This window comes from Ailuropoda melanoleuca, chromosome 9 (genome assembly GCF_002007445.2).
Source record: "Ailuropoda melanoleuca isolate Jingjing chromosome 9, ASM200744v2, whole genome shotgun sequence".
NCBI classification, from domain to species: Eukaryota; Metazoa; Chordata; class Mammalia; order Carnivora; family Ursidae; genus Ailuropoda; species Ailuropoda melanoleuca.
The window spans coordinates 2,936,352-2,959,702 of record NC_048226.1 but is presented as its reverse complement, the minus strand read 5'-3'; the positions used below and the strand labels follow the sequence as shown (position 1 = coordinate 2,959,702).

At 46.0% G+C, this 23,351-nt stretch overlaps 1 protein-coding gene across 2 annotated transcripts in view; it reads left to right on the top strand.

Annotated features, from left to right (window-relative positions):
- Positions 1-23,351, top strand: part of EFL1 (elongation factor like GTPase 1) — a 121,688-nt gene that overhangs the window by 7,822 nt on the left and 90,515 nt on the right. For both annotated transcript variants that reach the window (XM_034667803.1, XM_034667802.1), the window contains exons 4-7: positions 1,102-1,186; positions 11,749-11,882; positions 13,066-13,203; positions 14,665-14,879. In XM_034667803.1, coding sequence (XP_034523694.1) covers positions 1,102-1,186; positions 11,749-11,882; positions 13,066-13,203; positions 14,665-14,879 — 572 coding nt within the window. The remainder of the gene's footprint in view (positions 1-1,101; positions 1,187-11,748; positions 11,883-13,065; positions 13,204-14,664; positions 14,880-23,351) is intronic.

Genomic DNA, 23,351 nt, shown 5'->3' with positions numbered 1-23,351 from the left:
ACACGTGTAGAAGAATGAGCAGGGACTGAGACTTTGGAGGAGGGCCTCAGAGGTCAGAGAGGTGAAGGGGAGCCAGCAGTACCATCTCAGGAGAGCTCGGAAGGGAGCTAGGACATTGCAGACTCCTAGAAGAGTCTCACATGTGCGTGCATGCACACCTGCGTGCAGGGTCAGTAGCGCTGTCGTCTGATGCCACACTGAAATCAGGAAGATGGAAGCTTAGAAAGGGTGATTGTGTTTGGCCAGAGGTCACTCTAGCTTTTAGGAGTTTGGTTTTGCCAGAGCTGCGGGAATGGAAGGCTGTCGGCAGATTAAGGAGTTGATGTGGGATGAGTCCATGTGGCATACCCACGTCAATCAGTTATTCCTTAAGCACTTGAATGAAAGGAGTAAGTCAGTGTAAAGGTGAAGAATTTTTCAAAGGACGCACAGTGGAGAGAAGTAAAGCAGGGCAAGGGACAGCGGTCCTGGAGAGGGAGGAAGTTAGTGAGGCATGCAGGGCTGAAGGGGTGCAGAGGAGTGGTTGCTCAGTCAGTGAGGCCGTGTCAGNGTCAGGGAGGCCGTGTCAGTGTCGACGTGCCGTGGAGCCCAGAGAATGAGGTGTGGGCCCTTGTTTGTGGCATTACACTGATGAAAGCCGCCAGCTAACTGGTCGTGTTAGAAATATCTTCCACCATACCATTCTTTTTTTAAAAACATGTTTAAAATCCACCAATTTGGGGAAAGGAGTGAAGGCTCCTCATGCTTCTAGAGACCTTCTGTTTCAGTCTTTGCTTGGACTTTGTCAAACAGCCTGTAAATAGGGAAAGGCAGGCTCTGTTCTGGATGTGCAATGAAGGAATTCCCCCACATACTACTTTCTGTGACTTGTTCATAGAGTACCTGGTCATTCACGGCCCAAGTGTGAATGAGCAGCACTCTGGGGAGGGTGTGTGGTATTGGAATACATTCAGCAAGTTCTCCAACCCTTCCCCACTTGTAAAAGTATGGAAGGCTTTTAGTTTAGAAATTGTGTTTAAAGCAGAAGTCCTACTCGGTTCATTTCAATGTTAAGATTTTAATTCATTGGGAAGTAAGGATGCATATGATGTATTTTTACAGTTAAGGTACATGGACAGCAGAGAAGATGAACAGGTTCGAGGGATCACTATGAAATCCAGTGCCATTTCACTACATTATGCAAAAGGTAAATCTGTGTTTTAAAGAAAAATAGTTTTGTATCTTCAGTGTCCTTTCTCTTTCTGAATTAATTGTATGCCTCAGTTTCTTTGCTTTATATTCCACACACTTCATTCTGGCCTCCAGATGAGCTGTTGTCAGAGACAGGCTGTCCAGCCTTGGATGCAGATGGGGACCTCTGACTGGCTTGAGGGCGGAAGAACGGGCAGTTCACACCTGCCCCCCATGCACCCAGGAGATTGTATGGATTTCTTCACAAGAATGGTCAAGAGTCTCAGGACTTGGCTGGCTCAGCCTTAGTGTTCCATTTCCTGGCTGGATCCTTATTCTGTCCTATGGCCTCTGTGTTGGATTCAGAATCTTACTTAATTGGGTTGCCATGATCATTACAGCTTGCTATCCGCGAATCAGGATGTCATTTTAACAGTAATACTTGCAGGAATTTACGTGGCAGAAGTAGTCTTACAAATATGTGAGATATGTATTCAGTGATGTTCACCAGAAAGTTTGTATTAGTTTAAAAAAAAAAAAACCAACAGCCTTTATGTCTGTCTTTGGAAAATGGTCAAGTACACTGATACATCCTTCCCGTGAAAACAGGCGGCTGTTCAGACACCTGTTTGATCTATATGTGATAATACAGGAAAAATATGTTGAGACAAAAAGCAAGTGGCAGAGTAAATACTTGTACGATAAGAGTGTGTTTTGGTAATAAAATATTATGTGTGTAGATAGAGATGTCTGGAAGGATACACACTAAAACCTTAACAACAGTTATCTCCAGGGACTGAGTTGTGTGAAACTTAACATTTTCTAAAATATTTATTTTTGTACTATTTGGAAATTTTAACACAAAATGTATTTTTATAATTAGAAGAAAATAATAAAGATGTATTTCATTTCCCTAAGTGACTGATCTGTGGTTCATCTCTCACAGTGTCCTGTCTGGCACTGGCACCAGGGGACCTTCTGCGTGAGGCACAACTCTATTCTCTTTGACGTCAGTCTGCAAAATATATTTGTACTAAGCCAGTTTTGAAGCTCTTAGGTGTTCTTAATGAATTCCGAGTGTTTAACATTTAAAGTAATGACTACATCTCACATTTTAAAGGCTATGTCCTCCTCGTGTGGCATGGGTCAGTGCTTGGTTTATTTATCATCTCCCCTTATTTTTCAAGAGATTTGTAGCTTCCCTTTCCATGCTCATACCATTAGTCCGTTTTTATTTGACGATTCCTCTAGTTGTCGCCTCTGAATTTTGTCTCCGGGTCTGCCACCCCGGTTTTTAACCATTTTATTAAGGTTTACTTTGTATCGCATGACACCCATTCCAGTTCACTTGTCTCTCTGGCATAGTGTTGAAGGAGAATGGCTATAGGACCCTGCTTTGGTCTACCCTCTGCTTTGTTGACCTCTGACCGTGGGCACCTCGCTCTCACATTGTTTTAGATATGCTATTTTCTTGACAGCACAGAATCCAGACTTCAGCTCGCTGGTGCTAGGGTGGGATGGCTTATTGAAAGGATAGGTGTAATATGATATTGGAGACAGTATTCGTGAAAACCAAGAAAACAGGAGCTTCACTGAGTGACATCTCGTAGAAATTGGACCCGTTGATTCTGGCTCCAAGATGACCCCAGAGACCGTCAGTAAAAGTTAATGGATCTTCTCTCTGGAACTCCACTCTTATCCGTGGGTCTCATTCTCTGTCTTTGTCTCTGTTACCCTGTCTTTTCTCTGTTTCGTAGCTTTTGCCTACTCTTAGTGTCCCCATCTTCGTGAACTCACTTTGCCCTGGCCTCTCATCTCCACTCCTGTATGTTTTTTTACCCTATTTCCACTGCTTACCACTGCTCTGTCGTATGTTTCTGATCACACATTCTCAGGAACAAGGTGTGGCCCAGCTTATCTTTTTATGCGGGGCCCTGGCAGAGGTTACACCCATGGATTGGCCACGCTTGGGTTGGACGGTCACCTCCTGGTCTGTGAGTGGCGGTTGGAGTGGAGTCACAGAGTATCAAATGTGTCTCTCTGTGAGCATGACTGCCTAGAGGGGGTTTGGGCGGAGGCAGTTTGCACACCGGACGACTGGTGCAGAGCCTTCTTTTCCCCACATATTAAATGGGGATAGAAGTTGGAGGCGTTGGGGGCGCCTGTGTGGCACAGTCGTTAAAAACGTCTGCCTTTGGCTCAGGGCGTGATCCCAGCGTTCTGGGATCAAGCCCCACATCAGGCTCCTCCGCTGGGAGCCTGCTTCTTCCTCTCCCACTCCCCATGCTTGTGTTCCCTCTCTCGCTGGCTATCTCTGTCAAATAAATAAATAAATAAATAAATAAAATCTTTAAAAAAATGTTAAAAAAAAAAAGAAGTTGGAGGTGTTGAGTGAGGCACGTGTTGTCCAAAGGCCTCCGAGATAAGATGATGTTCTTATCTGTACCTCAGTACTGATTCTCTGCCAGAGGGCATTCCCACTGTGAAGGTGGGACAGTCTGAGGGGACCTCCTCCCGCAGGAGGGAGACCTGTTGGTTGAAGAAACTCCACAGGTGATTTTTAGTTCCCTGTGTCTTCCCCTCCTTCCCACCCCCTTCCACGTATCCTCTTCATTAAGAATCTCTGCACTAAGTGTTAATCAAATCCTTTCTGGTTCTGACTCTTGATTTAACTGGCTTTCAAAAATTTTTTCAAATCCTTACTTGGATTGAGAGAGAGGGTATTTTTCTAGTTTAAATTAAACATGCTTACAAAACCCAGTATGTTACAGAAATGGTGTGGAAAACCCAGGTATATTGTAGAAGATGATACTTAGCCTTTTCCAGGGACACACTTCTTCCTTGAGAAAATGGAGCGTCTCATCTTTACCTTTGTGACCAAAATTTGCTACAAATGTTGGGACCGTATTGTTAAACCTTGTTATTTCCCTGTGTCTTACCTCTCTTTGTCCTTCCCACAAGGATACCATCCATTTATCTAGTTATTTCAAGAGTTAGGAAATACTATACATTGTACATTCTATTAAAAAAATCCTAAGGGGATGTAATTCCTTTGAATCCTTTAGCCCAGAGTTGAAATAAAGATGAGAGAAATGTCTTTAAATGGGTCAAATAATTTGAAGTTCCTGGAGTTTTCTTCAGATAGTCTCAAGGCTTATTGCTGCCATTGCTACAGTGTAGCCATTCTTTATACCTGTATTACTGCTGGAGACTTCTGAAGTGAAGCGTTCATTCTTACTCATCTTTTTAAAAATTCCAAATTCATTTACAAATCTGTATGTATTATAGAAAATTCAGTATATTATAGAATATACAGTAAAACACAAGAATGAAATAAAAATCACCCCTAGTTTTACCACATTATGTTTTCAGTTTGTATGTCTAATCCAGCCATAATTGTGTGTGTGCGTGCGCGTGTATTCACACAAGCTGTGAGGTAAGTGTCTGACTTAATTTTTCCCCAATCATTAACCACTTCTTAGAGCAGCAGTTACATTTGATTATTAAGTTGTATATTATTCGTTCTTGGCGTGTTGGCGTGGATGCCTCTACCTGAGCAGTGCAGGCTAGAGAGTGAATTAATTGTACCCATCCCTGAAATACCCCCCCACCCCCAGGTGGGGGCAGATGCCATTCACCTCCAGCTGACTGATGCTCTGTGGGAATCTGCTTTTTCAAGAAAAGTTGGCATCGAGCTTTTGGTAAAATCTTCCAGTTTTTAAGCTATTGGCAACTTCTTTACAAATTTGTGAAACCCCCCATGGAAGAAATTGTAGCAGGCTTTAACTTCCAGGCTTTGGGTTTGTAGCGTGAGGCACACAGGCCAGCTAACAGCCTGGTTCGGTGAGACACTCAGTGTTCGTCCAGGAAGCAACCGCACGGAGCTTGGAGACCAAGGACAGGCAGGGCTCTCGGCAGGCTCTCTGGTCTTAATCTGCGAAGATGGGGCCAACAGGAGACCGAATCGTGCCACCCACGTTCACACCAGGCCAGCATGTGCCGGAAAGTGAAACACAGTAGCTTCCCTCTCCTTCCCTCTCCTAGAAATGTGAACACTAATGCACGGTCCCAGTTATTGTCCTATTTATGGGACTGAGGTTAGCGGGGAGGGGTTCCATCGTCTGTCCCTTGTTTTGCTAAAGGTCAGACTTTTTTCTCTTAAGATAACGCTTTTCTTTTTGAAGTGTTCGGTTGAAGCTGGGTGTGAGAAAATGGGTGCGTGATGGTTTGGTTCTGAGCCGGGTGCTTCATACACGTGATTTCATGGATCATCCTCATAGCAACCCTGTGAGATGGATACTACCCTCATTGTACATACATACAGAGTGGAGTTCAGGGAGTTTCAGAAACCTTCCCAAGGACAGAGGGTTTAGCCTGTGGCAGTGGTCCTGGGAACCCGATGATTCCATTTCCAGCTTGTTTACTTGGACCAGGAGTCTCTCAGAGGTCGGTCAGTCCAGACCATGGCTGAAGGCTCCTGAGGTGTGCCCCCTCCTGTCCACAAGGGGTTGCTGGGGCCGCTTATAGACATCTTCTTGTGGCTAGCATTGCCCACGTCCCTGCTGTCCTTGGTCACCACCTAAGATGGGAGCCTCTCTAGCTGTCTCTTCCCCATGTTTCTCTGTGATGTTCACACCCTCCTTCAACATCCTGCTCTTCCCTTCCTTCCCAAAACGTGCTCTGCAAACATTCCAAGGTAAACAAGCATCTCTCCATCCTCAACGTCTTTTTGTTGATGTTCTCTTCTCTGCCGCGGGCCTGGCTGTTTTCCCAGGGCACTGCTCTCCTTAGACTCATTCTTCCTTGCTCCATCCGTCTCTGGGTTAAGACATGTGGTTGCCATTCTCTTTGTTCCCTGGTTCTGGTTCAAACTTCATTCTTCCAGCCTTGTTTTAAAACTCCCCTCTCTTTTGAGATTTATACGGTCTAACTGTTCTCCTCTATCTTGTCCTTGTCAGCTCCTTGAGGACGGTGTAAGCTCATTAGTGATGTTGGCACCTGGCTTGTAATTTTCTTTTTACCCCAATCTGCCAGGGTAGCTTTTACGGTTCCTGACAGTGAGCCCTCCGACGGTGTGACCTCTCCACAGCGGCGGCGCTTAGATCTCCACTTTTCTCACCCACTCGCCGTCATGGCTCCTTTCTAGATGTTAGGACCGCTTGGAACTGCCCGTCTTTGACATTTCAGCTTGGAATACTCCCTCCCCACAGTCTTCGATCCTCTTGCTCGCTCACCTGTGGGGTGAAGTACCCATTCTTCGACTTCATCAAGTTCTCCAGCTCCTTGAGCCCCGTCTGCGTCCTGCATTCACTTCCCGCCTCTTACAGCCCAGATGGGCCATCTCACTGACAGTCCTTCCAAGGGCCTGTTTCTTTGCCTTCTGTCTTATTTTTCTGAGCAAAACTGTAACCCTGGACGGAGCTGGCGCTACACTTCCTTCTTCTCCGGGGCTGGGGTCTTGGCTGGTCCTCAGGGCTGCTGACGGACTTCCCTCTGCCAGGTCTTGTGTGTTCTTTTAAACCTCCTTCCCGACGCCAGTCATCCTCTCTTCCCCTTCCGCACAATCTCAGCAGACATCCTTACCTTCTGTGTCACAGACATGGAACACTTCTCTCCGCTGCTGGCCACCACACCTCCCCCGGGCTGGTTTTAGTGTCTCTGCTGGTCTCCTGTCAGCGTGGGAGACGTGTGCTCTGGACTTGGCTCCTGTTGAGTTCCTTCTCTCCTGTATCTTCACCAACACTTGACCATCAGATTTTAAGGGTGCTCGCTCCAGTCTGTCTCATCTTGGAAACATGCTCAACCATCCTTCTAGCTCCACGTCCCGCTGCGCTGTCTTGGTCAGAGGTGCGTTGCAGCAGCTCTGATGGTGAGACCTGCGCCTTAACCCACATGAAGTGACAGAAAGATAGTCCTTGGTCTTCCCTCCAGGTTGAAGTAAACAGATTCTAAGCAGGTTGCCAACCAAGGTTTGGAACCCTGACATAGGTTCCAAGAAATGAGCATCAACATGTTTTTTTTTAACACAAGGCTTCTTTATTCTGGTTCTTATTTGATCCTTATAGGCAAAAATGCCAGTAAGTAGAAAGATCAAGACAGTGTAGACGTGTAATTGCTAGATTTACTACCCACGCAGCAGGATTTCAAAGGTGGCGAGGTTCCTAGTGATGTCACAGTTCAGGGTGTGGCCCCAGTACCGAGTGGCCGGCACAGATGGGCCCTCGGGGAAAAACCACAAGCCAGTGAGGCCGACCGTAGTCAGAGGTGGCCCGTGTGTGGTCTCCTTCATTTCGTGTTGCGGGAGGGTCTGAGAGGACTTGAGGATGAGCCATGCAGCAAGAAAACTTCATTATTTGCCATTCATAGTTGTTTGTAGGCCATTGTCTCACTCCTTCCTGAACCACATCATTTTTGACATTTATATCATCAGGATCAACCACCCACAACCTCTTCTTACAGCCTTCTCATGAAGACACACTCAGTTCTCCTGGCAAGACCTGTTACCCATGTCGGCAAATAAGAGATAAAATGTGTTGTACAGTTCTGTGAAATAATTAACCATATCTGTTGATTTACAATAATCTTATATACTATTTTAAAATAGAAAGGGTTAGTAGTCATATTTCCTGTGGGAACTTCCTGTGCAAACTCCTGTGGTTACCATATAGTTGGGGCCTAGCTTATGTCCGTAAGTGTTGTGTGTTCTGTAAGTGATGTGCTAGGGAACATGTTTTCACATGGTCGGGCTCTTCCCATGTTCCTGATACTGTATTCTCCTGACACTCCGAAACAGAAGAGACGCTTGCATGAAGTACGGATCTTCGTCCACGAGTGGACGGACATCTCCCTTTGTTTGAGGTCACGTTGTCTCCTGTTGGCTTTCTGTGTGCGTGCTAGCGAACATCTCCAGTGTTTTGGAAATTGAACGTGACCTCATGTAAAGTTTTCCACTTCACAGAGGAGAGCTTTGGCAGGCACTGGTGACCGATGTGCACCTTCCATGAGACAATTACCCGTGGCATCCTAAACCTGGGGGACTCACGGGCAGGGGAAGGGTGATTTTCCCATAACTCCCTGTGAGCAGAAACTGTCGGCAAGATACCTGCTACGATGAACTTCAGGGCTTCCAACTTTTTCTTTTCCCCAGTCACCTGGAACATGAAAAAAAATTGGATTGTTGCTCTGCCAATGAGATCAGTCCCTGAAATGAAGAGGTGTGTTTTGGAATGCCTGGGGAGTATGGCTCAATGCGTGAGCAGGAGTCAGTCCCTTACTCTCCTTCAGGACCGTGTGACAAATCAGGGAGGTCATTTAGCGTGCCTAGAAGTTATAATTTCCCTCAGCAGCAGTAATAATATCACACCTAGTTTGTGTGTGTGTGTATGTGTTTGACTCTCATGTGCACAAATGGTGGTAGATGGCATTCAGGGAACAAATCTTAAACAGGCACGGCGTGGCTGAAGACAGCAGAAGAGTTGGGTTTACGGGCTTTTTTTTTTTCTTTCTCTGATGGATATTGGAGTTCTTGTCCCTGCCTTTGAAATTTAGTTTGAAGTGATTTGGAAAGAGTGAAGATGCAAAAAATCACTGGAAGTCAGAGACCGGCTATGTGCTGAGCTCTGTGGTTATCAGCTGTGTGAGTGACCACGGTCCCTCCCCTTCTCTCCATCAGGTACATATGGAAGTCGGACCGGCTTCTTTACTACAGAGCTTCTCTGGGGCTTTAGTCCATGTGTGTGTTGTGAGCGTCTTCCTCACCCTGACGCCCCTCCACTGTAGTTCCCAAAGGTTTCTGATCATGCAGTCTTGTTTTTTGTTTTGCCTATTTGCAGGTGAAAACGCTTAGTCTGTCACTAGCTTTCTCTTGTCTTTGAGATCTGAACTTGCTGTTCTTATATGAATTTCAAGGGGTCTGGAATTGGATGCATAATTAGGGGAGGGTAGGTAGAGGGTGGATCGGTAGGTAGGTATGTTTGTTTTCTGGGTGTTGTCTAAAGGGCTGTAACCCCAATAAAAGGCAAGAGCACTATTGCGTAGGAAGCCTGAAGTTTCTCTGTGGATGCATTTTAATTTTTTTTTTTTAAAGATTTTATTTACTTATTTGACAGAGAGACAGCCAGTGAGAGAGGGAACACAAGCAGGGGGAGTGGGAGAGGAAGAAGCCAGGCTCATAGCAGAGGAGCCTGATGTGGGGCTCGATCCCGCAATGCCAGGATCACGCCCTGAGCCGAAGGCAGACGCTTAACCGCTGTGCCACCTAGGCGCCTCTGTGGATGCATTTTAAATTCTGTAAAGGACCTGACAGCAGACACAGCTTCTGGAAGTTTGTCTCAGGCCCAGCTGTTGTGAGGCAGGGTGGGAGAGCGCTTACAGTTCTCCCACACTAGAGTCTGGGCTTCCAAATGAGCGAGCAAGTGTTGTTTCCCCAGCTGCAAAGTATAAAGGAATCTAAGACTTCTATAGGAAGTAACTAAGGTCATTAGAATGACCTGGGTGTGTTTCTGGCTGGCTACTCCTGGTGTGACCTTGTGTACATCTCTTCCCTTTGGGGGCATGTTTATCTATGAAGTGAAGGGTTAGGCTAGGGAAATGTGGAGAGATTTTAGGAATCTCATAGTTTCTGTTTGACATGATGCAAGCTGATTGGACCTTGGACCCTGCTAGTGCTGCTCATTTTCATTTGGCTTATTCGGTAGAGAGCATGGGCTTATCCCAAAGGGCTCTGGGAGCCCTGAGAGTAAAAGGCTCCACTGAGGCCCAGGGACCACTGTCCCCAGGCTCTGTGTCTTTGATGTTTTTGGTTTTCTTTGGAGATGTCCACAGCCCTCTGTCTGGTTGGAGCCTTCCCTGGTGGGTGAGCAGAGCCAGGATTCCTTATAGCGCACCTTGCGCAAGAAGACCTGGAACAGGTTGGCGGGGGGGGGGGGCGGTGGTTTGTAAGAAGCAGCCCGTTGCTCTTTGGTGGCACTTTCTCCCACTGAGCTCCGGGGCACTTGGAATCCCTAACCTAGTGTTTAGAAATTCAACCCCAGTGGACTCGGCACATGAGACAAGCTTGGTGCCATCTTGAGTGGCGTGGTCAAAGGTATGTTTTTGGAGTTAGATGGGTTTGAACTTTTATTCTACCATTTTTAATTGTTTGATCTTAAGCACTTTACCTCAGAGTTGGGTTCTGGTTAGATGTTCTCAAGAAAGATATTTAACGTTGCTGTGCCCTAGTTTTTCTGCAAGGGGTGGTTGCTGGTAAACACGACCCAGTGTCTGCAAAATGCTTAGCGCGGTGCCAGGCACAGAGTCCACGAACGTGAGCTCTGGCTGTGGTTACTGTGGTCTTTGCTCAGTATCACTGTCACCTAGGGCCCGAGGCGAGTCGTCAGCTTGTTCAGATGGCCCGGGAGCAAATCCTCTGAAAGGCCTGCACAGTGGAGTGTCTAGCCCTTGGGTCCTGGAGTAGCTGTGGAGCACGCGGAAGTAGAAAAACACCGAGTTAGGAGGGAGAGCAGAAGTAGTGTGTGTGCGGGAGTCTGAGCGTTCAGTGATTGTTTTGCCTTTAAAAGAGAACTGGGGGGCGCCTGGGTGGCTCAGTCAGTGAAGCATCTGACTTCGGCTCAGGTCATGATCCCGGGGTCCTGGGATCGAGCCCCGCATCGGGCTCCCTGCTCAGCTGGGAGCCTGCTTCTCTCTCTGCTTCTGCCTGCTCCTCCCCTGCTTGTGCTCTCTCTCGTCAAATCAATAAATAAAAAATCTTGAAAAACCCGAGAACTGTATCAGGTTTAGCAAATGGGGAATGAGTATAGACGTCTAATGAATTTCTGTTCTGCGTGGTTTCCTTTATCGTGTTCCAGCGTGAAGTCTTTGTAACGTAGGGTGGCCCATTCTGGCTCGTGTGGGACTGACCTAGGAGTTAATGGGATGTGGGACCGACTTGGGGTTTGATGGGATGTGGGGCTTTCCGTGCTTGGGACAACTCCACACGGGTTATCGTCTGACTGAAAGCTCAGCACTCTTGTTTGTCCAGATGGTTGAAGAGGTAAAATCGATGTGTGAGCACGTAACACATTGCTTGGCACATAGTAACTGCTCCTGGAAGGTTTGGAGAATTGAATCTCAATCTCAGGTTCACACCCTGCTCTCCGAGAGCTTGTGGGGAAGTCGTGGCCAAGCGCTTTGTGTCTTTGCATTTCCCGTTTTGGGCCCCTTTGAACAGCTTCTGTGCTCTGGCGTTGGTTTCTTTTAGTCTCAGCTTGGAATCTGTAGAGTGAAATAGTAACATGTATCTCGCAGGGATGCTGCAAGGATTCAGGGAGGTGTGATCAGCACAGTGCCTGGCTCCAGTAAGCTCTTAGGAAGTGGTGACTTGGAGAATAATAAAGTCCTTCAACATTTTCTATAGATGCTGCTTGGAGGCAATAGTTCCCTCAGTGGGAATCCCTCAGTGGGAGCGACAGTTGCCGATTGAGCTTTTTGGCTTCTTTAGCTTTATTCAGTCACTTCTTAGCACCTTTCTTACTCTAGAACGCCTGAGGGAGGGTATCGTGTGCCCGCACAACTGAACGTGTGTTTCAAATTCCATTTCAGGGAACGAGGAGTACCTGATTAATCTGATAGACTCCCCGGGGCACGTGGACTTCTCCTCGGAAGTCTCTACAGCCGTCCGCATTTGTGACGGGTGCATCATCGTGGTCGATGCCGTGGAAGGAGTCTGTCCCCAGGTAGTGGGTCGTAATGTGGAAATATGGAACTGGTCAAATAAAGAAGGCGGGAGGAAGGGGAGGAACTGGCCCCCGATGGCGCTGTGCCATTTTAGACGTTTCACCCACAGCCAGAAAGTCGGTTTTACATTTCATTCGATAATGGTCCAGTCTGTGATGGAGCTAGGTCACCCGCGCCCGGAAGGGATCTTAACGAGGATGATGTCCTTAAGTACTTGGAAGCATCCGTGATGCCCTCTCAGAGAGGGACTCTGCCAAAGTGGGGGTGATGCTGAATTTGGGGAGGATTCTGAAGTGGGAGAGATGGTAGATGGCAGGATACTGAGCCCGCTCTCCCCTACGGGTAATTCTCTTCTGTTGGCTTCTCAGGTTACACTCATGCCTCTGCCCGCCTACACACCCACTCCTGCCCCCCACCCCTTCTCTCTCTCTCCTCCATGCCCTCAAGCTAGTGTTTCTCCTTTGCACCAAAGGTGGAGAAGTTCACCAGGGTGATGTGCTGGGTGTGGACCTCGGAGTGGCTCTCCAAGCTCGGTTCTTATAAGGACTTGTTTGGAGGCCTTATGTTTTATCTCAAAAAATGTTTTCACGTTTGTATCCCACTTTTTAACATACCCTTGTTTGTTGTAATATTTTTAAAAAAGAATGGTAAAAGCTTTAAATTACTCAAATGGAGGAAATTTGATAATTCCAAGAAGTTGTGCCATAACTGTCCTGTCATGTCCCCCTCTGGTCTCCCCTGAGGGCGCGGGTCCCCCAGCCCGAGAAGCACAGCCTTAGTCTCTGTCCTGACAAGATAAGTGTCGTTGAGTACACCAGACTCCAGAAGAGCAGAACGGAGGTTAATGCCAGCAGGGCGCTGGTGGTCAGCAAGGAGCACGTGGGGCCTCCCGGGGGATGCCCTGATTTTCCGGCCTGTGCGTTGGCCACATGAGTGTTTGTTTTCTCATTATTCAGTCAACTGCACAATTTTATTTATCCTTCTTAAATGAATTGTTAGTTCCGTAAGGGCAGTTTCTTATCCGTAGTTCTTTCCTTCCATGGTGTAGACGTCATGAGTGTTTGGGGAGCACCTGTTGTGATACGCGAGTATGGAAATGAGCTGATTACGAATCAGGATTTTCTCATGTGCTTCAATTATTTCAAATCATGAGTTTTACATTGGCCTTTCTGTTTTCATCAGACACAAGCTGTTCTGCGACAAGCCTGGCTCGAAAACATCCGTCCGGTTTTGGTGATCAATAAGATCGATCGCTTGATAGTGGAGCTGAAGTTCACCCCGCAGGAGGCCTACTCTCACCTCAAGAATATTTTAGAGCAGGTATCTCATGCTTTACTTCAGTGTTTTACACATCGGGGCTCCTGGAAGAGTTGTAAGGAAGCTGGTAAGTTGTCACAGAAATTCGTGTCTTTTGAACTTTTCCACGCACGATCTCTGTGTGTTGGAGTCGTCATACCACAGCAGAGGGAGTGGGATGGGTGTCCCCTCAGGAGTCCCCTCCATCCCCCGGAAGCACCCTCCATACAAAGCTTGGGTAATAGGTTTTAATGCTCTCTTGTTAAAGGTCCTGTATTTTTGTTCCAAAGCGAAGCGGTATTAGGAGGCTCCTTGGTTTTTTATTACCTGCCTTTAGATGACATTTTGCCCAACTATTTGTGTATTTACCCAGTAGACATTTGCGTAGCTGTATGTTGAATAAGTGAATTCTGGGATGTCCACTGTGTGCTGGGGAGTGTGAATGTGCCAATAGGTCAGAGTCCCTGTCTTCAGAGATCTCATGCTATGGTGGGGAGACCTTTAAAGAGCTCTTTGGAGAGCAGTGAGAAGCCGTGGGTGTGGTTGGAGAATGTGAATGAGGCTGCCTCACCCTGACTGGGTCAGGAGGGAGGACAGTTAGGAAGAGTCACAGGACAGAAGCCTTGAGATGGAAAAAGGTCGGGAGTTACGGCCAGGGCATTTGGGAGGGAAGGAATAAGAGTAAACTCGAGAGAAAGCATAGTAGGACATTTTATTCAAAGAGCTGCATGTGACTTGCAGTCACTGAAGAGTGAGATCATGGGAAATGGGCAGGAGGTGGGAGTAGGAGGGAATATAGGGCTCTGATTATGGAGAACGTCATGTGCCATGCATGGAGGTTTGGACTTTCTTCAAGACAGTGGGGCACCACTGATGGGACCAGCTGAGAATATTTGTTTGCTGAAGGGAGGAAATGATCAAAGTAGAGCAACGAGAAAGCGTGGATTGATGGATCTAGTTCCCTGTGGAGCCAGACAAGGAGGGGCACCAGGGAGGCAGAAGGAGAGGGGCCAGTGTTGTTTGCAGACAGACACGGGCCGATCAGTTGGAATCCGGGGAGCTTGCAGGATTTCTGAATAATGGGTTCTATTTTCTCTCTGCGGCAGAAAGTAAGGGATGGAAATAGTTGAGGATGGGCAGCCGGGAAAACGGCCTGAAGAGAGTGGTGACAAGTCCAGGTGTGAGTACTGGAGAGGGAGCAGGCTCAGGCCGTGAACTAGGATTGTGGGGTCGTGAGTTCCTAGCGACTCCAGGCCCTGTGCTGCGGATGCTACTCCCTCGGCTCACAAAATGACCTCATGGAGGCCTTAAAATTTAGTCTTGCTGGGTTTGGAAGGAATGGGTTGATGACATGTCCGTTAATTATTGTTGTAAACATCGGCTCCATCGTGGAGCCCATACTAACTGACAATTCTAGATAGCGTGTTCCCCACCGTGGATGTGCAACCATCCAGTGACATTCTGCCATTTCACCCTCTCTCCTAGATTAATGCACTCACAGGAACTCTTTTTACTTCTAAAGTCCTAGAAGAAAGAGCAGAGAGAGAAACCGAATCGCAGGTGAATCCAAATCCTGACCCGGGAGAGCAAGTGTATGACTGGAGCACTGGCTTGGAGGACACGGATGACTCTCACCTTTACTTCTCTCCGGATCAGGGCAATGTGGTGTTTACGAGTGCGGTAGATGGGTGGGGCTTTGGGTAAGTCTGCTCGGATCTCCTTTGATCTCCGCGGACTGTATATATAGTTGGTCTCTTTAATGAAACTTTTTAGTGTTGAAATAATGATTGATATAGAGTTGTAAGAAAGATTAGAGTTCTCTTGTACCCTTTACCCAGTACCCCCCCAGTGGTAACATCCTGCAGAGCTGGAGCACGATATCACAGCCAGACTATTGACATTGCTACTGTCCATCCCAGCGAAGATCCTTCATGTTGCCCTGATAAAGCCCCCCTGCCTCCCCTTAACCCCTGGAGTCACAGGTGTCCTCCATTTGCATAATTTGTCATCTCAACAATGTTGTAAAAACAGAATCAAACATTCTGTGACAGTTTCTGGGTGGGTTTTTTTTTCAGGCCGTGGAATTCTCTAGAGACATAACTCATTTGTTGCATGTATCAGCCGTTGGTTCCTTTGTGTGGCTGAGCAGTGTTCCCTGGGGTGGGTGTGCCACACTTTAACTGTTTGCGTGTGGGACGACGTCTGGATTTTTCCCCGTCTGGGGCTGTTGTGAGTGAAGCTACCACAAACATTCACGTATAGGTTTTTCTGTGAACATAAGTTCTCATTTCTCTGGGATGAATGTGTGGGAGTGTGTTTGCTGGGTCCTATGGCAGTCGTAGTGTTCGTGTCTGTTTTCCAGAAGGGGTGCCATTTTACACCCCCACCTGCAGTGTGGGGTGCTCTGGTCTCTCCACATCGTCACTGCTGTGTGGTGGTGTCACTTTCTTTTATCCATTCCGACAGGTGTGTGTTATTACGTTACTGTGGTCTTAACTGCTTTTTCTTGACCGCTAGCGCTGTGGAACATTGTTTCCTGTGCCCATTTGTCCTGTGTGTCCTCGGGTGAGACGTCTCTTCGTGTCCTTGCCTCATTTTCTTTCCTTTTCTCTTTCTTTCTTCATTAAGGTCTGAAGGCATAGAACATTGTATTAGTTTAAAGTGTACAACAGAATGATTCGATATTTGTATAGACTGTGAAATGACCACCACGATAAGTGTAGTTTTCCGTATGCTGGTATAGAACAAGTTTGTTTCCTATAATGAGGACTTTGAAGATTTACTCTCTTAGCAGCTTTCACATATACAATACCGTATTTAACTTCTGTCACTGTGCTGTACGTGACATCCTCTGAGTTACTTCTTTTGTAAGTCAGTATGTACCCGTTGGCCACCTTGACCCTTTTTACCCCCACCTCTACCTCTGGCAACTACCAGTCTGTTCTCTGTATCTGTGAGGCGGTTTTATTTGGTTTTGTTTTTCTCTTTTTGTTTTTTGATACCACAGATTATATATATGATCATATATATATATATTATATATATATGATACATATCTTTATCCATTCATCTCTTGATGGACACTTAGGTTGCTTCTGTATCTTAGCTATTGTAAATAGTGTTGCAGTGAACCGGGGGTTACATATATTTTTTCAAGTTCTTTTTTTTCAGATAAATACCCAGAAATGGAATTATCAAATCCTATGCTGGCTCTATTCTTCATTTTTCAAGGAGCCTCCATGCTGTTTTCCATACTGGCTGCCCCAGTTATGTTCCCACCCCCTCGCCAACCCTTATTATTCCTTGTCTTTTCCATGCGGCCATTCTGACAAACGTAAGGTGATCGCTTGTTACGGCTGGATCGGCATTTCCCTGACACTGAGTGATGTTGGGCATCTTCATGCGTCTTTGGGCCATCTGTACGTCTTCTTTGGAAAAATGTCTCTTCAGTTCCTCTGTCCATTTTTAAATTGCATCCTTTGTTTTTTTGCTATTGAGTTGTATGAGCCCTTTATATATTTTGGTTATTAACTCCTTTTCAGATACAGGATTTGCAAATATTTTCTCCCATCCCATAAATTGCCTTTTCATTTTGTTGCTGATCTCCTTTGCTCTGTAGTCCTTTGCCCATTTTCTAATTGTATTTTTTCGGTTCTTTTACCGTTGAGTTTTGAGAGTTCCTTATATCTTCTAGATACTAGTCCTTTGTCTCATATGTGCTTTATAAACAGTTTCTTTCAGTCTATAGCTTGATGTTTCATCCTTTTTAACAGTTTCTTTCATAGAGCAGGATTTAGGTGGACATATCTATTTTTATTTTAGAGAGAGAGCCTTTGGAGGGAGGAGCAGAGGGAGAGAGAGAGAAACTCAAGCAGATCCTCTGGGCTCAGCGTGGATCCCGACTCGGGGTTCCATCTCACCACCCATGAGACCACCACCTGGGTTGAAACCAAGAGTCAGGCACTTAACCAACTGGGTCACCCAGGTGCCCCTATAAATTATGCTTTTAAAGTCAAATCTAAGAACCCTTCATGGCTCCTAGGTCCTAAAGATTTTCTCTCATAGTTTTTTCTAAAAGTTTTATAGTTTTACTTTCTACATTTAAGTCTGTGATCCATTCTGAGTTAATTTTCTGTATATGATGAGAGACTTGGGTCAAGGTTCTTTTTTGGGCTATAGACGTCCCGTTACTCCAGCACCTTTACCTCCCCCACTGGATTGCTTTTTACCTTTATCAGACTCAGTTGGACACACCTGTGTGGATCTATTTCTGAGTGTTCTGTTTCCTCGGTCTGTGTCTGTCTTTCCACCAGTACCACACAGTCTTGATTACTGTGTATCTAGTAAGTCTTGAGATTGGGTAGGTTGTTTCTGCCCACATTCCTCTTTTTGGAGATTGTTTTAGCTGTTCAAGGGTCTGTGCCTCTCTGTGTACATTTTATAATAATCTTTGTCTATATCTGCAAAAAAATGTTGCTAGGATTTTTATTGAAAATGCATGGGGAAACATCAATTTGAGGAGAATTGACCTCTTTACTACATTGTACCTTCTAATCCATGAACACTGTGTTTCTCAATTTTTAAGATTTTCTTTAATTTCTTTCATTAGCATTTTATAGTTTTCAACATGAAGTCCTGTACATATTGTATTAGATTTGCACCTACTTTTTCATTGTCTCTGAGCAATTAGAAATAGTATTATATTTTTAATTTTGGTGCTCACATAGTCATTCCTACTTTTTGGAGATACAGTTAATTCGTTTTTGTATGTCGATCTTATATACTGTGACCTTGCTAAACTCACTCCCTAGAGCTTTTTGTAGATTCTTTGGCAGACAGGGGCTGCTTTATTCCCTCCTTTACTTTGCCACTCACTTTCTCCTTCTTGCCTTATTGCTCTCCCAGGAGCTTCCAGGACTATTTGAATGAGAGCTGGGAGCGTGGACATCCTGGGCTTGTTCTGATCTTAGAGGGAAAGCACTGAGTCTATCACCATTAGGTATAATGTAGCTGCAGGTTATTTTTAAATGTTCTTTATCAATTTGAAGAAGTTCCTCTGTATTCCTTTTTTTCTTAGACATTTTTATGAATGGGTGTCAGATTTTGTCAAATGCTTTTTCTGTGTCAGTTAATACAATCATATGATTTTTCTTCTTTAACTTGTTAATATAATGGATTACATTGATTGATTTTTGAGTATTGAACCAGTCTTGCATCTCTTTGCAGATTCTATGTAAAATGATTTATTTAGAACTTTATTCTTTGAATAAATTTAAAATTCAAAAGGTACAAAAATGTATCCACGGGAGACCATGAAGAGTCTCCCACCCTGCCCCTTAGGTTTTCAGTTCATTTCCCCACTGGAAGCCAGTGCATCCTGGCAGTTTCTTGTATATTCTCTGGAGGGTATTTATGCATATGTGAGCAGACACGTTTACGTTAACTTTTATTGTCTGAACTAGCAGAAGTTAGTATGGAAAGAAGCTAACTTTATTTGGGTGTAACCATGCTAGATGTTAAGCTAGTTAGTCACTTTGCTTAAATTATTTCATTGAATTCTTAGGACAGTCCTTTTAAGTAGCTATTAATACGCATTATCCAAGGCTTAGCCACTAAGTGGAAGAGCTGATACTAAGTTTAAAGTCTGTTTGACACCGAAGTTGGTGCCACTGACTGGGGCTTCAGTGGGGGCTCCCCACTCTGGGATACAGGACCCTTGTTTCTTCTGATGGCCCTTTCTGGGTATGTAATGTGGGCCATGGAATAGTGATGTCAGTGTTTAGAATGTGGTGGGCATTTGATTACATTTCTGAACCACAAGCATTACTGACTTGTGGAATCAGAAAATCGAAATACAATTAAAGAATTATTACTCCATGAAACATGTCTTGAGCTTGGATGAACGTTGTGGGACTACAGTGAAATTTACTTTCGTCTTGGGCTGAATTGTGTCTATTGCAGGGATAACAGAACCAGACATAATGCACCAGGGGAAAACAGCCTATTCATAACATTTGTCAGTTTGCAAATGGGAAAGAAGAAGGGATCAGAAATAGAGCAGAGTGTGTGGCCTGCGAGGAGCCCAGCCAGTCTTGGCTGCTCTGTCCTTCTTTTATGGGAACTTGCTCTTCACCCCCTTTTGACCGTGTTCGGTCATTATGCCTTGACAGGATAGTAGATTGTAGTACCATGATTTTCCTTGTTGGTTTGTCATCAGTTGTAGAGACCATAGCCCACTTGGTGCCTGTGAAGGTCATACTAAAATTCAGAGAGCGGACATATAATGAAAGTAGAAACTACCAACCTGCAGAGAATGTGCCCGTTTCCCACTTGGCTGACGACTTGCCTTGGTCACCATTTTGGGCCTCAGTGTCCTCACCTGAGCACTAAGAATGCTCAGATGATTTCTGAGAATTTCTTTGAGCTACAAAGTACAGTGGTTGATTCAGTCACATAACAGGGTCAGGATCAGTTTCCTAATCTGTCAGCATTTTGCTCTTGAGCCACAGGGTGGGGGGCTCGTCCTTTTCTTGGAATGATTTCCATAAATAATTGAATGTTTCAGGCGAATTTTAGTCTAAATCTCAGAAATTGATATTGGTTTATTGTGGAAGGAGAAGAGATGGGAAGAGGCTTGCACGGATGGCTTCGGGGTCCTCACAACTCTGGACACTGACGTGCTTTCGGTCAGTCAGCGAATCCCCTGCGTTAGGCCAGGTCGCGTGTAGAGATCCATCAGTGCCTGTTGTTGACACGTGGACGTGTTCATTACGGGGAGCTGGTGGTGGAAACGAAAGCACTAGAGGTGCTTTCCGGCCAGCCTCCCTGATAGGTCAAGGACTAGGGAAAGGTGGCAACTCCTGGGTCCCAAAAGGCGGGAAGGAGCACATTTCAGAATGTGGAGGATGGTTAAACTCTCACGCCGGGGACAGGATGAAGTGCGACTCGAGGCTGGACCTTCGTGTAGGGCCTCAGCCTGTCCTGTTGCGGGTGCGAATCCGGCAGTCTGCTGACTTGGAAAGGTCAGAGTCCAGCTCTTGTTTTAGGTAAGTGCAGCTGAGTTCCCAACCCTATAAAACAGGACAGGAGTCCTCCCTAGAGCAGTTCGTTTGTCTTTGTACACCAGCGTTTTCGGCTCCTGCCGTTAACGTCGGCCTACTGGGCAGCGTGGACGCACAAGGATACCCCATAACCTCCCACTTGGCCACGTTGTTGCGCAGGAGGATAGGCCAGGACGGATGGGCCCACAGCTCTGCAGGGCTCTCGGAGAGTCTCATTTGAAGGTACACTGTGGAGGAAGTGAATTAAAACAGAATCCAGAAAGGAGAAATCATCATAGTTTTAAAATTATAACTAATGACGGACAAAAAAGCACAAAGCAGTAGTGGGGGAAGGGTTGATGTTAAGCCAATTTTATGGCAACTGTGGGATGAAAAAGAATGGGAAGGATTAAAACCAAGACTTTGGAAGATTTCTGGGCCTGTATGTGTGAATGAATGATGGACCAGGAAAGGATTTGAGGACAGTGGCCTGAGCAGGTGGGCGGGTCTCTTACTGGGCTCTAATTTATGATTCTGATAGAGGTTTGAGAGTGTGGAAACCTTTAAATTTACCACTTTTCAAATTAGAAACAGGACATGTACCTGACACAGTGTTGTACAGGACCAACAAAGTATAAACGTCTGGGTACCACAAATCAACATTTTAAAAAAATCCTGGAAGCACGAGCAGAAATCACTGTAGAAATCACGTGACCAGAACAATTACGACACTAAATGCATGAAACACCCCACGGAGGAGATACCTTTTTAAAGAAGGAAATTCTGGGGCGCCTGGGTGGCACAGCGGTTGAGCGTCTACCCTCGGCTCAGGGCGTGATCCCGGCGTTATGGGATCGAGCCCCACATCAGGCTCCTCCGCTATGTGCCTGCTTCCTCTCCCACTCCCCCTGCTTGTGTTCCCTCTCTCATTGGCTGTCTCTATCTCTGTCGAATAAATAAATAAAATCTTTAAAAAAAAAATAAGGAAATTCCATTAAAAAAAAATCCAAAGGTTTGCTACCTAAAATAAATAAACAGAAAGCGTAATAGCCAAAGGGTAAACACCAAAGCTTTGTCTCAATATGTCAGTTAAAGGTGAGCAAAAAGAAAGTCGGTTTGGCAGTACTGGCGAACAACGCAGAGTTTATAGAACTATATCATGGTGTAAGGATCCTTGTTAATGGATAACGGACAGAGATTAACTCTGCATCAGTGATCATAACAACAAAGTGCAGGAGGCAAACACAGAAGTGTAAGTAGAAATCTGTGTGGTTTGGGGAAGATTTTGTATCACAGTCAGACTGTTAACAAGTCAAATAGGGACAAACCATCTGAACAGTATAATAATTTAAGTCAGAATTTAAGTGTCAGTGAAAGATATACAAAAATTGGTCCTGTATCAGGCCAAAAAAGAAAAAAATGCAATTTCAAAAAATACAAAATACAAAAATATTGGAAATTTGATGTGCTCATCACTCGGTCATTACCTTCAGTTTTAGCCACGTAAAAATAGACCCAACTTGCCCATATGTGGATCAGGGCGTCCGCCGTATTCACTGGGGCCCTTGCAAGCATCAGGGTAAAGGTGAGGGCTCTCGGCTAAGTTTGGGTTGGAGAATGTGCCCGGGACCTCAGGCCACGGTGCTTGCCTCCTGTTGCCCTCCTCCCATAGGTCCTGGAATGGATCTGCAAGTCTGTGGAGGATGGCACCATGCCTGGCAGAATCGGGGGGTTAGAAGGAGAAGCCGCAGGGAGACGGGGTCTGCTGACTGCATCTGGAAGGGGCCTTCTGTGCCTTGCTGTGGGTGTGCTTCACCAGGAAGCCCAGGAGAAGGCCTGGCTCTTTTTACTGGTCCCTGGCACAGGCAGCAAGACAGAGTCTGTTTCTTTCTTGAGGCATGGGCATTGTGCACAACTGGCCACTAACCTCACTTGTGGACTAGCCTCTGGGGTGGGAGAGAGACCAGTTGTGCTCCTTTCAGCCCTCCAAGGCAGATGCTGTTGGTCTATGGACTGAGCTGGGAATTTGTGCAGAGAAGGGATCCCTCCTTCAAAAATGTAACAGTTATAAATTAATCATATGTAATGTATATAGAAAGCACGTATAATTTATATGTATAATGAATATAAACAAAATTATAATAGAAACTAAAATTTTGGAAAATTAAAAAAAAAAACCCACCTGCACAAATCACTGTGGGATCAAACGGGAAATAGAGCTGATAATAGCGAGTGGCTTTGAGGTCATGGCCCGTCGAGGCCGGCTCCGGAATGCCAGCAGCCTGTAACTGCAGAATTTGGATTTTGATTCCTGGACGGGTGTTTTCTCTCCCTTCGTCGTCAGTGAGGGGGACGCTGGACACTTACCTCCAGCACTTTCCGTGGGGCCTGCTTCTGCTGCAGAGCTGCCACCTGCTGCTCTTCACATCTCTGCTCCGACCACGATGGCGAGCTTGCACTCCTCTACCGTCCTCTTGCTCCCACCAGGCTTTGTTATGGTGAGAGAGTATCAGCTCATCGGACGGGGTTGTCTTTAACCCTGGATTCTGGCCATAGCACACTTGCCGATGGATACCTAAGAACTTGTCCAGAGCATGTTACCTTTGGAGTCTGTGCAGTGCACAAAACAGCAGGCATCTTCCCAGATGCTGGTACTTTGAGAGTTAGACTCACACGTTACACGAAATGCGCTGTTCCCTGCAGAAAAGAGGTTTTTCCTCGTCTTTGATCCAGAGGCACAGACGCTCCCTACAGCGCCGAGATGTGTCAGGTGACTGCTGTCCCGCGGCCGGGGTTTGCAGTGGCGCAGGCTGGTGCTAACTGGTTCCTCTCAGGGCTGAGGAGAGCTACGTAAGTGTGCATATGTTTTCTATTGAATCCAGGAGGCTGAAAAGCCTTTTTCTGGCAAGCTGTGGCTCTGGCGTTTTTCCCCGTGTGAGCACCAGGCACCTTGTCGTGGTGGCGGGCTGAATCGAAGTTTCCTGCTGGCAGAGTTGAGGAGGGCAGCTGGAGCCTGCGTCTCCCTGGCCCTTGTTCCTCTGGCCTGGCTTTACACGTGCAGAGTTAGGGACGGAGCGATAGTGTGAATTCTCACCCGGGTGAACATAGAGCCGTGGGACAGGAACGTGGGCT